The 17,953-nt window shown below is 37.1% G+C and overlaps 1 protein-coding gene across 4 annotated transcripts in view; it reads right to left on the bottom strand.

The window, feature by feature from the left end:
* Positions 1-17,953, bottom strand: part of CALCRL (calcitonin receptor like receptor) — a 66,102-nt gene that overhangs the window by 26,430 nt on the left and 21,719 nt on the right. For all 4 annotated transcript variants that reach the window (XR_010606407.1, XM_065638036.1, XM_065638035.1 and 1 more), the window contains exons 2-4: positions 3,162-3,261; positions 1,834-1,978; positions 322-432 (exon numbers count right to left, since the gene is read on the bottom strand). Coding sequence is in view for 3 of the 4 variants with exons in the window: in XM_065638034.1 (XP_065494106.1) it covers positions 322-432; positions 1,834-1,978; positions 3,162-3,261 (356 nt within the window). In the remaining variant the exon portion in view is untranslated. The remainder of the gene's footprint in view (positions 1-321; positions 433-1,833; positions 1,979-3,161; positions 3,262-17,953) is intronic.

The raw sequence follows: 17,953 nt of genomic DNA, 5'->3' as shown, positions 1-17,953 counted from the left end.
AATGCTAAATTGAGACAAAAGAATAAGTCATATTTCTGCTTGTCTGTCAGAGAAAAAAGCTCATCTCTATGAGGGAAAAACTGTGATCTAACGTCAATTTCTATTTCCTAACCTACAGAATCCCACAAGGACGTATTTCAGAAAATAAAATAATTAACTTGTCAGTTTTCTCTGCCATAAAGGGAAAATGCAAGTAATGGGTTTGGAATTACTGGAATTCTGGAGCATTAAGGACTTGAGTGGGAAAAACAGGAGGCATCAAGCACCCCAAACCTCATTTTATTAAGAAATATGTTGATGTAGAAGCCCATACACACTTACCTGATGGGTTGAAATCCTGAAAGTAGTCAGGACAACGCTGTACTGACACAGTTCCGGCAGCAACATCACTCCAGCACAACCAGCCATCCCATGTCCTGTTACAGTAAGGACCTGCAAACAAGTAGACACATGATAATAAAATAACAAACTTTCTTTCATAACATGTAAGACTGCATAAGTAAGTTTCTCACAGCAAGGAGAAAAAAGGAAGCAGAAACATAAGATTTAGCAATAGTTAATTAAAACTCCACTTAATAGAAATAGTTCCTTCTATGTACATGTCTTTGAACACATTTTAAAATCCATAATTGTTCATCCTGAGATGGTCTACATCTACAATTTACAAACCTCAGATCTAGAGCACAGTAGGCAAAACAAACTTAATCAATTCAGACCAGATAACTCACATTAATGAAGAGCCATAAGCTTGCAAAGACCATTTTACTGAATTTATTTACATTTTGGATATATGTCAAGCTTACACATGTGTTTACTAGTTTGTTGCAAACAGAGTGGTATCCCATCAGAAAGCCTGGCTGGAAGGCAGCATCAGGCAGAGCTGAGCCTGCAGCGCTCATCGTGAACAGACACTTCTCAATGTACTCCAGGGACAGGGAATCCACAGTGTCCCCTCAAGAGCCCGTTTCAAAGCCTCATCGCACTCACACAAATTCTAACATCTAAAGTAAACCTCCTTTGAGAATGAGCTGGGGTTTTATACACAAATCCTTTCCCAAATGGCAATGCAGAATGACTGACCCTCTCTACAAATTTGAAGATGTTTTTAGTATCTTCCTTCAGTTTTCTTTTTTAAGCCTTAATAATGCCTCCTCTCCGTCTCAAAGGCTGTATTTTTCAAACATCATGTAATTCCTTCTCATCTGAAGATTTTCCAATTTGTCCAGATCCTTCTCAAGCTGGACAAAAGCTTACTCTATCATACCCATATCCATTTCTGACCTCCAGACATTCAGTTCCTTCAAAGAATCATTTTGGAAGAGAAAAAAACTCACTGTAAAAGAATGCAATTACCTCTTCTTGCCTCAAAAACCATTCGATGTTTCCAGAAGTTATAAAGCCAGAAACAGTAAACACAGCAGCAGCTAGAGTAACTGAGGTTAGCTCCGAATAAGTTACCAGAAAAGGCATTAATGACATTAAGATAATCCTCAGAACGGGCAAATTGTGTGTATCAAGACACTTTCAATTTTTAAAGGCAGATGTGACCAGAGAGACAGAGATATTATGAGAGTGTGAAATGAAAAAAAGTGGTAAGAGTAATCATTCAATCAGCAGAAATAAAAGCTTTGTGTTATATAAGAAGTCGTGCTATGAGCAGGTAATATATTATTTTATCTTCATGTATCCTGAGGTGACATTTCTAAAAAAATTCAGTTACAGCCTGAAAAATAATTGCTACCAAGACAAGAAATGAATATAACTAAAGGATCCTGAATTACTATAATTATATCTGTTGACCTTTGTAAAATCTTATAAGAAAATAAGCTTTACCTTCTTTCTTATGAATAGGATCTTGCATAATTTTCTGGTAGCATTCGTACTGTGCTGTCATAATTTTATTCCGTGTAACACTGAGTTGAGTGAAGTCCTCCGTCATATTCTGATGCCCTTCAGATGGTATAGCAGCAGCATAAAACTAAGAGGAAAAAGACTTTTTGTAGCAAGCCATGTACAAACTCCAATATAAACTTCTTAAACCTCAATCTTTGTAAATATTATTTTTAAATGTTATTTTACTGAAGGAAAATGACCTTCAAATCTTATTACTGACAAAGTATATGTTTTTCTGGTTAATTAGCAATTCTTCCTACTACTGAATCTTGACAAATATATCTTGAATGAGCATGGGGGAGTAAAAATCTGCAAGATTTGTAAATAAATATGGGAAAATATATAGAACGCACTGAGACAGTCAGAAACATATAAAGAGCTTTTGCAAAATCCATTAAAACATACTGAAGTTACATTAGTGCAAAAGACATTTCAATCAGGCCCAAAATGATCCTTTATGAAAAGAGACTTTCCATATACTGTATATGTTGAAGTTTTTGGCTTGTTTAGAGCTATTTGGTTTCTCTATAGTCTTGTGAACGATAAAGTGAACCCCCAGAATATAAAAGAGCATTTAAAAGATATAACATCTACTTTTACAGTTATTAAAAATAAATAAATAAAACAACAACAACAAAAACCCCCAAAAAACAAACAAAAAAATCCATGAAAAACCCCAAACCAACAAAAAAACAACAAAAAACTAATACACACACACACAAAACCCCAAAAAACCACCACCACCAAAAAACCAAAAACCCAAACAAACAAAAAAACCAACCAAAAAACCAAAAAACCACAAACTTGAGAAAGTGGATCTTGATCAAAACCTGAACCTTTTAAGTGCATTTTTAAAAGAAGTCAAATATTTTATGGGAAGCTACTAAACTTCATGGGAAAACCAAGCTACAGATTGAAATTCCGTATCATACAAAAGTTGCAAGGATGTCCTCTGAATCCAAGCTAGACGTCTCCTCCACTCCTCCTGGGGTCTGCATAGTACTGCTTATATGTCACTTGTCAACTGTTACTGTAAATTTCTCTGCTAGCAAAGGATATGCTGGGTTCAACAGAGGTAAATACTATTTCTGTTCCTTTACCACAGGAATTAAAAGGAGAACAGAAGGTAGATAAATATCCTGCTGTGCAGAAACTACATTTGAACACACGATTAGTTGTTTCTGCATTTCCATATTAATAATTTCCATGGTATTCTGTACACACTTGTTAACAACTGGAAGTGATTACAAAAAATTTGTAAGACTCACCACAGTAACTGATATGAAGAACAGCAAAGATGTCGTCCAGTTTTTTGTCATTTTTATATCTGGTGCAGCAAATTTTATATGGTAGTTGAATGAATTCAAACTGCAATGGAAAAAAAGTAGGATGAAATTCAGTAATTCATGAAAGCTAAAAGTGATAAAAGACTTCATATTTTCTTTGTGAATTAAAACAAAACAACAGAGGTCCTCTCGATTTTTATTAACGCATAGTGATGCCCTGCAATATACATGGACAGGTACAACATGATGAGAAGAAAATGCACTCAATTCACCAGCAGTGAATTGCAGCAGTAGGGTTTTCCCTGCACTGCTGCCTCCATTGCCTCAGCTCACCCCAGTTCTCCAGGGGCTTTGTCTCAGTCAGGTAGTTGGCATTGACTCTGACACAGATAAGTAGCAATTAGCCCTGAGATACGAGTTGACTCTTGACATCTCTGCCTTTGGGCAAACTCCAGTTCAGTTTACTCTGAAGTGAACTCAGACTTTCACAAACACCCACACAATAATTTCCCACTCTCTTCATACCAGCTTACATGATTTTGCCATTTCTGGAAGAACTGACCTAGCAAGTAGCGACTTTATCTTGAAGCTACAACTTTGCAAGGATGACAATGGCAACGCAAAAATTAGCTGTGAGCTGGAAACTAGTTTCTGTATCTGCAGTAGCTGGAAACTAGTTACTATATCTGTACTTTGAAGAAAACAGAACTGCCCAAACCAGCTGCAGTCATCTTACAGTGTAGACCATTCTTGAAGTGTAAAATGCATGTAAAACATACAGTATACAAAATTATTTATTAAGCACCTAGACCACCTATTAAGCATAACCCTGCTGTGAAAACTTCCTCAAAATGAAGGGAAATGTGTAAGAGATTTCTCATGCAATATTTCACTGTCTCCTGAAGTTTGCTGAGAAGACCACAAAGCTGAGCCTGGAACTGAGGTCAGAGCTTCTCTTCTGCTTGCACGGTAGCAAAGGCCTCTCCACATTTACATTAAGTTATTACAACTAAACTGCCTTTCAAAATCTAAGTATCTCACTGTACAAGCATTAATGAAGCTATTATCAGCCAAAATAAAGGGGACCACATCAGAGTGAATTTAATTCCCTTGTACAGATTAATTCACTGAGACTGGGTCCTCAACACAACTATAATACAAGAGACAGCGTTTTGTGAGATATACTGAGTACAAACTATGAGATCACTGCTGTTTACTGTACAGCTTGATGCAAATACAAGAAATGCATTGTAAAATCAGTTACTGTTCTGTCTAACCCAGACTAAAACTGTATCAGTAATCTTCCCTCTAGTTTTACCACTGGCATGCAGTCCTCTGACGCTGATTGCTGGAAATTGCACAGGTAATTCAGCGAGACACCGAAATTGAAGCATACTGTTCTGAAGGCTCTTAAAACATTAACAGGAAGACCAATGAGCATACATGAAATATATTCTCAGTTTGAGCTAATACTTCTCTGGAAAATCCATGTGTGATGAGAACTGCAGTGAACAGATAATTGTAAAAATCACTATCTGTTAGGTAAAGAAAAATCTAAATACCTATGTGTAGTGAATAAAGATTGACTGAAAACCAAATGCAAATGCAGATACCTAAATTAGCAAAAAGGCACTACGATATCAATCTTCCTGATAATTGAGGGCAAGGGAGATTAATTCAAACCTATCACAAGTTTCATTCATTTATAGTTGTGTCTGTTTGCCTAGGAAGGGGAAATAAAAACAAACCACAAAACACTTGCCTTTTAAGGAAATTGGAATTAACCACTTGGTTGTAAAGTAATTGAGTAATCTTCTCTCTACAAAGTATGCCAAAGCGTATCTGCACAATGTTAAAAACCACAAATGATGTGCACAGGACAAGCAGAGATGAATCCAGCAGAATAAAGCAACCATAGTTTAGTGTGTGTTTTTCTATATATGTATACCAGAGTTCAAAATAATTTTTTCTATAATAGTTCCAAAAAACATTTGCTAAAACAAATGCTGCAAATTTAAATGCATATACAAATATCACCCTCACTTAGCCTTGCTTATTTTTATTTATCTAAAAGATACAATATCATAGAAATGAAGGCATAATTTATCTGCTTTGAATCATGGTCAGTGATTACTTCTGTTGCACAATATCGAAAGTCATCCCTTGGCTCACTTCCTTTAATGGTCCAAATCTTTTCATATCTAGTGGTTTTGTAGGCATTCCCTATCAAGTATTCCAGTATCCAGTACCAAATTATTAATTCTTCCCAGGAGAGAAAAGATTACGTGTATAATTCACTCTATGCTTTCCACTCATTTCTCAAAGTTGCCAACCACAAAAAACTTAGAGAGAGATATATATGAAAAAAAAAAAAATCCGTTTTCTAAACATCACGACTTTTGGACTCAACTGCAAAATGTAGGATGATGGAAGTCATTCAGATGCCTATTTGGACTTCAGAAAAACATTTCTTGCATCATCACATGAATTCATTCACTCAACATTTATTCCAGTTAGTTTGGATAAGAGCTTTTGCAGGAAAATTAAAAACTTTCTTAAGAATGGACAGCAACGTAGTCCATTGATTGAGGTAGCAAGCCAGTACTGCTCAGAAAGTCAGGCTGCTTTTATTAATCATCTGTTCTGATGAGATGCAAAACAAATATAACTCTCAGATTTCCCCCTCAGAGCTGGGAGGTATTAGATGCACAAGAAATTAACAATAAAAGAGATCCTTTCTTAGGTTTCTTTAAATAATAATGCTTCCCAAGTTGTTCTGCTGTTAAACATCTTTCAGAATTCTGCTGTGGGGAATAGAGGACAACTGTATTGGACTGAGATTAATTTGAGAGTACCAAACGTTCGCTTCAGGGAAAAGATGGTGGAAGCTTAGACAGAATCCCGACTCTCACTCTCTGACAGTGGGGATCTGAACAAAAGCCAGCAGGATCATGACTTACATGATAGGTATTGAATGAAACTGTACAACTACTAGAAGTCCTCTGGCTTAAGTATTTTCCCAGTAAAAAAGAACGGCAGAGGGAAGAGAATGGGGAATTGCAATAGCAAATCAGATCTTCAAAATCTCATTTTTATTTTTAGTGTATTTTGTACTGAAGACTGGGATAGCTTAAAAAAGAAAAAAAAATTGAACTGCCTGTTTTTCCTTTTTATTACGTTGTCTGTTACACAAATGAATGATACTCCAAAGGTTTATATCATGTTTGTCACTAATAGCAGTGGCATCAACTGAAGAAGGAATTCAAAAGGAGCTGCAAGCTGAACTGAGCCAAAATAGTCACTGGTATAGCTTTAACAGATGTTCATATTTCTCTTCCTCCTGCTTTCTCTACAGAGCCATCCTGCCTCATCAGCTGTTTCTACTTTTAACCTTTTCCTGTCCTCTCAAGAATAAATGTCATCCTTGCTGAGCTTCAGACACTTCTCATTTCAATGATACAGCAAAAGGGTTAAAAAAAAGCAGTCAGCAAGAAAAATATTTTTTTAAAATTTGAGTCACCTGACCATGTTTAGTACAAAAGAAAAAGTACAGACAGCTTCTACCTTAAGAAGTTATCCTTAAGTCTGACTTTAAGTCAGAGTGCGGCTCTGTAGGAGCGGGATACAAGGGAGAATCTACTTATGTCATTACATGTATATTCACACACATGCGTGAACATTTTACACTAACTGGCAATCTTTCATTTGTCCCGAAAAAAAATCTCTATAAATTAAATATCTTACAGTGTGGCATAATCTTGGAACACTAAAATTGAACATGCGCAAGTACAGATGTATAACCTTCCTCTCTGACTGAAAAAGGGGGGCAAAACAGCTATTTTCTTGACACACCCTTTGCTGTTGTTCTAGCACTCCGTGATTTTGTTTTGTTGCAATATGTCTCAGAAATTGCTATACATGCTATTTTGTTATTTCTGGTTCTTTTTAGAGGGAGACATGCAACTCAAAATATTTAAAACCCCAGGCAATGTTTGGTTGTTTCAGGCTAAGATACAGGCAAAACCAACAAGCTGGAAAATGCCAAACCCTTTCAAGCATCCCCTAATTTGAATTCTTGTAGTGTACTGTTAGAGAAAAAAACAACAGTATTCTCAAATGGAATTACAGATAGGGCCTTCACTTACAACCCCACTCACATTAAACTTTGTGAGAAATACTCTGCCTGCATAGGGGCAGATTCTCTTCTAACTAAAAGGGCTTTTGCAAGTGGGCAATACCAACCAAACATTAATACACACCAGATTCGTTTAGGCCTGAAAGTGGACTAAAAAACCTTCAATGCAGGAAAACTTGAAAATCTTCCTAATCAGGTAAAATGCTCTCATTTGAGGGAACCACTTCTGCCAGGATTTGACCCTCTGCTGGTATCACACAACATCTTACAGCTCTGTGTGTGGAAATTACTCCATCCTCCTAATAACGATGGGAGTTAAGAAGGCTCAAAAATAACAGTTATGGAACAAATATAATGTCCGTACTCACTGCCACTCTGAATTAAGACCCATGCATCAGCATTTGCCAACTCCTAAAACAGGTAAGACAAGAGATCAAAAGAGTTCCTCCCTGAGACAATTTTTACAGTACAGAAGCATAAGCTCTTCACAGCTACCAAGAGATCTCATTGCACTGTTCTCTTCATCCAGGGAGTGATAGGGCTTCATTTCTTTCCAAATATATGAACTGGTACCTTACCCAAATATGTCAGATCCGTATGTTGCTGGATTTTACTATAAACAAAGTTTAACTTACTAGACTGGTTTAAAACACTGGTACAACTCAATTGTGATGCTGATGGAACTGCTATAAGGTGGCATTCCTATCCTCACTGCAGTAATTCTTTTCGAACCCCCAGTGTGACCTCCTCTCTTCCAATCAGATGGAGGACACATCGGGAAAAATAGAACAAAAATTTAAAAATGCTCCTCATACTATTTTGAACTCATTAGGAGTACTATGATAGATCATCACGTGTACCACTAGTAGCGAGCAGCAGCATAAAGGCAGAACACTGCAAAGAGCTCATCTGAGAAATGCAGTGGCTTACAAAGGGATCAACTGAGATCCCTTCTTGCACTGCAGGACAAAGAGGATTATAGGGCACATGGAGACCTCCACAAGTGAACCAGTAATTAAGAAAAGATTTGCAATATCCGTATAACCACCATGAAAAGTACTACAGGAGATAAACCCAAAGTTTATAAACAAGTCGAGTTTCTTTAGACATCTCATTCTCTGAACCCGCAGCCATTGCTCACATGCATGGAGATGTTAAAAAATGCCACACTGAAACATGCTGAAACAGCACTGCATATCTCAGTTTTACTGTTCTACTATTTTATAATAACTTGATCATGCATTAGGTGGTAAGTTCAGCTCAGTAGGACAAAGTACACGCTGTTTATTTCTTGGGCCACACGCTATGCATGTCTCAAGGTCTCAGTCTTATTAAGTACAAAATTAGGTTTAGTTCACAAAGATGCTTCATATCTTTTGTTCTCCCTATTAGCATGCATATTTTGTTGATTTTGTTTTTGCATCTCTCTAGTTGCTCGCCAGAGGCCTTGCAGAGATCGCAGAACCATCTGTAGATAAGATTACATAGATTAAATTACTCCTGTGTACTTTTTCACATTAATAGCTTTTGGCTAGTGTTCAGCTAAGTTTTGTCTCTTGTATCCAACAGAAATTACTAGCAGTAATTCACAACACTCTTGGCCAGTTCTAATAATACCTAAAATCATAAAAACCTCTCACAGAGTGACAGTGGTGGTTTTTTTCGCTGGGGAGGAGGGAACCCTCACTGTTCTGTAACACTTTTCTTCTTTTGTTCATTTCACAGGTTTGGATAACATTGTAAATGATCCTGAAAAGAAACATGGGCTGTGGAAGTCCAGTTAAAAAACAAACCAGCCAACAAAAAACCACCACAACTAAACCTTCTGAATGAGGGTTTTGAGGAAGAAACCTCCATAATGTTCTTCCCCTGGAATATTCTGCAACTTCTGCTCCTGGGCAATGTCCATCACACCAGTTTTGGCTCTTTAAAACAGGATTTCCACTGAAAAAAAAAAGGTAGAGTATTTCCTCTTTTTTTTTGTGTGTGTGTGTTTTTTTTTTTCTTCCACAGACAGGTCCTCTCTTGGCCTCTGTGCTTTTAGTGCTTTTCCTATATGAAAGCTTGTCACCATTTACTACCCCTCCCTCTTAAATATGATGAACTCTCTATTGATTCAAGAACATGTGAAACCCGCAGTAGCAAATGCTGCAATTGCATTTGGAAGACAGGCAGGGACTCAATTAGGGCTATAGTTACAGTTTGGCAGGATATCTACCTGTGCCAAATAAGTGCATCATACAAATGTTAAAAATATCAAAGCAAAGTAAAATTTAGGATAAGAGACAACACTCTACACTTCCAAAACTATTTCACAGTGTTTTCTGGGTTATAGTATTTTCTGCCAAAAGTACTGATCTTTTTTTTTTTTTTTTTGAAACAGAAAACTCTGTCAGAGTCTCACAGCCCAATACAGTATAACTTTCTTATTTCTAACCTGAAATGACAAAGCAAAAGCTGGCAGCAAACAACCAAACTTCACTGTAGAAATCAGTTCCCCAGTAACACATTTCTTTACATATTTTATCAAAATACAAAAAAATCAGGATAATATTTTCCCCATTACTTACATTTTTTAAGTGATAGTATTTCTTACACAGTGATATTAACACCCAAACTACTTCCCTCTTGTGGAACTACTTGTTAAATGAAGGCAACCGAGATTTCGGCAAAGCAAATCTTTACCAACAGAGTGACATGGCTTATTCTCAAAGACACAATTGTGATTTCCAGCAGTTTATACTTATTAATGCCACCAGATTTTTCAGTGAGTGCTATTTGTCTATCACTCTGTAAGCACTTGTTATACTTACTTTACAAACTTCACCCTTTTCACCCCATAGCCCTAACCCAAACTATACCTTGATGTCTAAAATCCATCACCACAGCTACATAAGTTATCAGATATAACTCGCAAAGTTCAGTTCAGTGTTCTCTAAGCCACGGCATTTAAATTCTGTAGCATTCATTCACAGACAAAGAACCTCAGAAGGAATGCTGCTCTGCTGAACAAAGTTACCTGTGAAAATGCTGGAGTGGACACTATCAAACGCCCTAGAAAAGATTATTAATGGAAATGAAGATTACAGTGTAATAATGAGTGATTAAATTCCAATAGCTGATGAAGATGATTTAGTGCTGACATTTCTCTTTTTTCTACCATATTAACTTCCTGCTACAGTAATTTTAAAATGTAGTTTAAAACATATTCAGTAAACTTTCCTTAAATTTCTCTTCCTCCAAAGCAACTTCTATGCTGTGGCAGGGATGTTCTAATTAACATGTTTTTTAAATACAAGGGGCTTGCTCATGACATTCTTTCTTTTACGTAGATTTCACACTATGAAAAAGTTTGAGAGCTCCCACATTCTTATTAGGTATATTTTAATGCCTCATTACCTTAACTCAAAATGGAGCAATATATCCACAGACATATGCAGCAAAACTTCACAGCCCAAACCCCAGAATTCATAGGATGTGTTACTGATGTGACCTCAGACTCAATTACACAGTATAGCAAAGCATCGCAGGTATGCGACTGGAGCTATTGAATCTTCCTGCCTGAATCCAAATTCTACTGCTTCATTCCAGATGCATATTAAAAACAGTGAATGTCTTAAAGATTTTAGGAGAGGCCTTCAGGAAACACTGAAGGATATGGGGGCAGCCCTTAACTGAGAGCAGACATTGATTTTTTTTGCTATGGCTCTAAGAGAGAGAACAGAGGACCCTAAACACGTGCCCCAATTTAGAGAAAACAAAAATGTTTTCCATTTTGCTTTCTTTGGCATGCACCTGCTGATACTAATAGCAACAGTGTAACCTAAAAAAAAAAAAAAAAAAAAAAGTATAGTTATCTAAATACAATTACATATGGACGATGCTCTTAGTCATGTATTATATATATTAGTTTCAGGTAGCTGGGAGAGGAGCAGTGATTTGGACTCGATGACCATTATGGGTCCCTTTCAACTTGATATATTCTATGATATATGTGAAAATATGGTATATTCCTCCAAAGATTTCTCCATCTCCAAGCAAAATTGTTACTGTTCTGAATTAAAACAATGGCAGTATGAATTTATGAATTCATCAAACAGACCTCAATACTTGTATAAAAACTCTTGCTCAGATGCCTGAAGTTTTTTTTTGCAAACACTGCTGCTTCAAGGCTGCAGAGAGTAAACTACTGCTCTGTGTACCCCTTTCAGTCAGTGTTTTTATTTGAATCACACTGTTCAATGCTGTTTACCAAGCAACGACCCAAAAGAGATCCAAAGTTTTCTTTGTGAAAATGTTTACAGCATGAAGTCATTTTCTCAACTGGACGAGTTTTAAAAGTTTTTTGTTATTTTTTCATTGACACACGCTAATTTTACAAGAACAGTATTTCCACAGTTCAAAGACTTTTCTCAAGGTCAGAACAAGGCAATGGGAATGGGAGAATGGGTTAACCAAAATGCATCCGGACTTCTGCTTTTTTCAGAGCTTATCACTCAAGCCTTTTCTCGCTGGCTCTGACCCTATTCAGCAGTTAAACGTATTCTATGAGTCTCACAGGTTTTACATCATTTTCTTCTACGTCCACATTTAGAAATGTGAAGATTTACACCCGGATATACACAAACATGCTCTCATTCAGTTATAAATGAAATTTTATAAAGTTTTAAAATATGATTTTTTAGGAAATGATTAATTTCTAGGTGGATCGTGCCATACCACCAACTCAGAGCAGGATGGGGAGGGAGCAGGTGGCCAGGAAAGGGAACTGCTGAGGCCAGCGTAAACACAGTGCTGCTGCAGCCGCTGCATCAGAACCGCTGTCCTAACTTTGGGTTCACCATTGGTCAATGACTTGAACAGAACTGATGAACCAAATATAGACAAACTCTCCATGGAAATATCAGAGCACTACAGTCTTCTGATTTTGAGTTGGATTTCTTTCTTTTATTTTTTTTCAATTTTAAACATAATCCAAAGAACTAAAATATCCCCGAAGCAGCTTTCTTTTCACCAGCAATAATTTCAGATGTAAGTTCATGCCAAATATCAATGTCTTCTCTCATGGGATATTTCAAACGCATTTACTATTCCAAGAAAGTTCAGGTAAATTTAAGGCAGCTTTAGAAAAATTCAACCGGTTATGCTTACTCAAAACAAAATAAACCACCAGCTACTTCAAAGACTTTACCAGGTCAACCTAAGTCACCACAGTTCAGAACACTTCCTTTTGAATTCAAAATTTCACGTCAGAAGTCAAAAGTCCAAGATCTGGGAAATTTCACTCTTTGAATACTAGACATTACAAGTTATACTGTGCTAAATTATCAAAACTACTAATCCACCCTGTAGCAAAAGCCAAGAACAAGCAGCAGCCAAAATCAACCTTTGAATTCTAGTGGTCTGAAGCTTGTCTCCTTTGCTTTTTAATTAACTACAGACACTTCCTGTCTTTGTCATGTTTTTTCATCTGTTATATTCCTAAAATGGCACTTTAGCAGCAAATATTTTAAACAGGGCTCACACAGAGTGTGCTGGCCATAAACAAGGTTGTGAGACTCAAGAAAGTTAAAAACCAGAAGTAGTTAATCTCAACAGTATGGAAAGAAATTACCTTCTATATAAATATTTAAAGCCTATAGCGTTGAATAATGATACCCAGGCTGCATATCAGTATAAGCACATCTTCTTGAGACTCACATAGACACAGGTCTTGACTTCCAAAGGCCTATACTCAGCACAGTGAAGAGCAGCAAAGGCTTGTGAATGACTTCTAATGACAGAAAAAAATGGATGCACATACTCAAAGGACAGATTAAGTACACAACAATGTCAAAAGTTTTGTCTTTACATTTATAACCAGAGCTTTGCTTTTCATACATAACTCTCCTCCCCACAGACTAGCTGCAGAAATCATCTTAAGGTAGCCATCATATAGCTGGAGTGATACAAGGTTTTTCTATCCTCTACCTACATCTTCTTCAAGTGAAGACATATACCAAGATATTGCAACAGCCAACGATATTTTACATTAACGTCATTATCCACCAATTTGAGTTACCATTAGTGTTGTCAAATGGAGGAAAATATCATCCATCAATGTTTCAAAGTCTTTTAAATGGGAATTCCCTTCAGCTGCATCCACGCCCTTCCATACTCAAAGGAATATTAAGATAAGCACAACTCTGACACAGACTGAAGCATCCAGGAGTGAAGAGACACTTGTTTTGCTAGAGTTCCTGTGAGTTTAAAAATTAATTACAGGATCACAGCAATTAACTAAGTAGCTTAACAAAATAACAAGTGAGATCCTTTGAACAGGAAGTAAACAGCTACCAAGCGATTACACTAACCTCTCTTACAGTATTTGCCCCAAGCATTCCTCATTCTGGTTAGAAAGCGCACACAGAGAACACAAAACCAACTGGCAACAGTATAAACGCAAGAGCCTCAAACGTTTTTCGTTACATACAATCCCCCAAAGGGTACTGATGACTGTTTGTCCATCAATGGTCTCTTGCGAAGTCCTAATTCTTTCTTTGAAATGCCAGAGATTAACAACTGCTGAAAAGAGTGGTGAACTGGACAGGCTGAGGTCTAACTGGCCTTATATTTCAGTTGATGTCCTATTAAATTTTCATGCTGTTAATAGAAAAGTGATTCTGTGCCATTCAAAAAATCTCCTTGCAGAGATTATGCTACTGGGAAAGATGTTAAAAGTTTGAAATAGCAAAAGCAGTTGGTGTGTCATCTAACAATTTAGCTGGCATGCAATCTGTAAGCCACACACATATTTGATGGTCAAGCACTGCACTACTTCACCTCCTCTGAATGAGAACCGCAAAGATGACCACTACTAGGATTTCAATGTTATTGCATAATTGCATTGCATAGTACAGTCTTTTTTCAACACATTCCATCTGTTTCGTATCACAGTGTAGTAATGCTGCAGCAGAATGAAATTGCACATTATCACATAAAATCCTCTGCTCTTTGTGAAGCAGAGATTTTATAGACAGTGCCAGCTGCAATCTGTAGGAAGCAGTGTGAATATTTCCATGAATTCAGTTAAAGATCATATGCTCAGGGTGTGGCCGTGGGAAAGACTAGCGTATCTTACACAAGTCCCTAAAGTCCAATTAGTGTTCCTTTAATTACAAACAGACTTTTCCATATCCTTCTGCAGTATTCCACCCTGGCTTACCTGAATGAAAACCAAAATAAAATATTAACTATGAACATTAAAAATATTACATAAACTGGACATGAAAATCCCTTCCTTGATAAACTCAAGTCTCACTTGGACAATGAAATATTACATACCAAATGTAATAAAACATAACAAGCACTACAGCTACAGCAGAGGAATGGGAATCAAGCACAGCTATTCTGGTTATAAATTGTGTATGAATGTTATTTATAGGTCATTTACATATTTACGTACATTATCTGCCCTCCAAATGTAAAAATAATAATATAAAGGCAGAAACATGTAATGGAAAATCTCAGTTAAAGTTTGTCAAATTTGCAAGCAACTAAAAATTTCCACTGCAAGCATGGAAAGTATTAGGTGGGTTTAACATAGGTGTCTATATTTTCTGCACACTCACATCCTGCATTTATTTTCCTGGAGGAAACAAAATGCATGGAATTTGATGGGAAGCTTTGATACAGATAACGTCTACCAAAATTAAAACACATTCAATTGAACTTGTAATTCTACAGACCAGTTCCTGCCATTGGTCTGCAACTGCAGTGCTCATATTCACTAGTTTTGCTAATGGACTTCGACAGCAAAACTTGGACATCAAACTTGCAGGCATTACCTACCTCAGGCTGAGGTACCAAAAGTCACCGTGAAGAAATAACTTGTGTATGCATTTTTTCATTTTTTCCTGTACTTTTTAACTTAGTAAGACACCTTAAAAGGCACATCCATTTCATGCACACCCATTTTATTGAGAGAATCTGGACTTGCACCCCCCTCAACTGTTATCCTCTCAAAGCTGTATTTGTGTGTCCTGTTCCACAGAGCATGCAAAACTTCAAATTCATCTTGCTGAGAAATTTTGTTCACAGATGCTTGCTTGGCAAGGATCTGGTTGCGGGAGGGAGAGGAGAAGGAGGGGAGAGAATTTTCCAAGCAATGGGGAAAAACAGTACAAAACTTTCATCATCAATGGCCTTGGCATTGCTGGAGCCAACGGAAACAACATCACCCAACTGATTCCATGCGAGGGAACCATTCAGAAACAAACAAACAAAACTCCTGCATTTGTTTCTATCGAGGTAGCTTATGCCAAGCTTCCTTTGGTGAAATCCAGATTTCTCCTGCATGGGCTTCCTCCTGCTGTTGATAGAACAGGATATTTGCTGAAACACAGCAGGTAATGAATGTGATATTCTGAATGAATCAGCACATATGGTGGCAAGAGAACTCCGTTCTCTTTTGAAGCTGTGAGAACAGCTATCTTCCCCACCCCCACCCCGCCCCGAAATGAACTATCAAGTGTTTTATTAGTGAGGTCCATAACTGGGCCAAACACAGATACAAAAATTCTGTACTAATTCTTAACTGTATGCAAGTCAGGGTAGGAAATGAATTCCATAACAGGTACAAGTCTTACTGACTCTGGACGTAATTTTATAAAAATCAAAATGCTTGGTTATTGCTACAGGTCTACACCACACAATGAATAAGTGACATTTCATGACCTAACTTCTCACTGCCCTAACATCTCCTGGTTTCTCAAAAGAAATAAAAATTTGCAGGAATAAAACCTGGTTGGTTCTTCCCTCCATCCAGTAAATATATTTCCCTTTCTCAGAGAAGTATTAGAAAACAACTACTGCGCTACTGTATTTTATAGCTGTTCAATGATGAGGATAGTGCAACAAAAAACCTCACAGAATTATCTTTATTCTTCACTTTCTTTTGCAACATCCCAAATCTTTACTGACTGTGCACTGCTGAACAGTTGTTGCACATCATTCCAAAACTAGTGGCATGTTAATGATGGCATTAATTATTCTGGATATCATATAAACATTTTATAAACTAGGAAGTAAAATATCTTCTGCTTTTTCTAAGCAACGCATAAAATGGATTAGATACAGACCCTGGTCAAGTCACACTAACAACTTTAGCTATATTTGGTTTGTCCTGATCTAAAAGACATCATCTCCCAGCTATGAATTCAGTGAGATGTTGAGATACGATCAGTTGCAAACACCAGATTAAGCAGATTAATTCCCATGTTGTTACTATCAGGCAACTTCTAACTTTGAAGTCATTATTGATCCTCGGGCTGCCTCGTTCCACCACTTTACAAGGCCATGGGAGAAGAGAAATAAACCTTTGATGAGTGTTTCTAAAGAAGAAAGAACTTGAAATCTGAAGTGGCCATCACCCAGAGATCTGAACTCTGAACCCCACTTGGCTGGTCATCTCCAAGGGTCAGACATCACAAAGTGGAAGACACTAAACATCTGTTGAAAATCAGATTACCAAACTGATGGGAAATTCAGACTAATCCAAATGTGGGAGCCAAATCAGCTACTGAAACTATATAGTGCTAACAAATGTAGAATGATTACACCATGAAGAAAATGGGCTTAGTTCTAGAAACAAAAACAAATTGAAAAAAATCCCTCAATGTAGTAGTTTTCTGTCTAAAAAAATACTCAGAATTTAAGTGACTTGTCCATCACCACACTGCCTGTTTTGTCATGTCTGAGGTTTAAATACGTACTCAGCATTTAGTAATGGATTTACCATCCATTTCTGTAGGGGCTGTCAAAGGGACTGCAAAAAGAGAGAAGTAGTCCTTGAGCTAAGTAAGAGAAAACCCAGACAAATGAAAAGTCAGGAAAATTTAACCAAATATTTCTGCTAATAAATTATCAGTCATTTATTTTCCACACCAGTCTTTCATCTGTAACTGTACCCACGTGTCTGTAAGATGGTCTCAGACCAAAAATTGTTCTCAAAATATGGTTTGGAAATTATTGTCTGTGGTATCACTAAGGACACTTCAGATGCTGAGTTTTAAGGAACATCTCCCAGAAGAAATTCCCAATGTCAAGAGTTACTCCAACAAGTCTTACATTAATAGTCTCTTTACACCTAAAAACCACAAAGTGGGATCCTCCCATACAGTGAAGGTGAAATCATTACCTAAAGTGACCTCCTATGCCCAGGTCCACCCCGTTCTAATCTCTTGCTACCCATTCCAAGCACTCGCCCTAGAGACTGAAATGCATACAACAGCATTATGGATGACAGCTTTTTCAGTCATCGTAATCATGGCTTACACAATGTGCCCCAATAACCAAATACTCCTTCGCATTGTGTACTACTTGCAATTATCAACTGATTTTCAAGACTACCTACTTTGTAGTAAAGTGAAATGAAACCCTAGTGCTACATTCCACAAAATAACAGTCACCTGCAATATACAGACATTAATAAAGGTGACTTAAATACCCAACTTTAACAATCTGGCAAGCGGTCACACTGATTTCTGTGATTCCTTCATTTCTCCCGTAGAGCCCTAAGAGGAATTAGAAATCTATTCCTAGACACATGATCACAAAGGAATCACAGCTCTACAGCACTCCAGATAATATACATTAGGTT

Source organism: Caloenas nicobarica, chromosome 6 (genome assembly GCF_036013445.1).
Source record: "Caloenas nicobarica isolate bCalNic1 chromosome 6, bCalNic1.hap1, whole genome shotgun sequence".
Taxonomy (NCBI): Eukaryota; Metazoa; Chordata; class Aves; order Columbiformes; family Columbidae; genus Caloenas; species Caloenas nicobarica.
The sequence above is the reverse complement of the archived record's forward strand: the minus strand, read 5'-3'. Positions and strand labels throughout refer to the sequence as shown.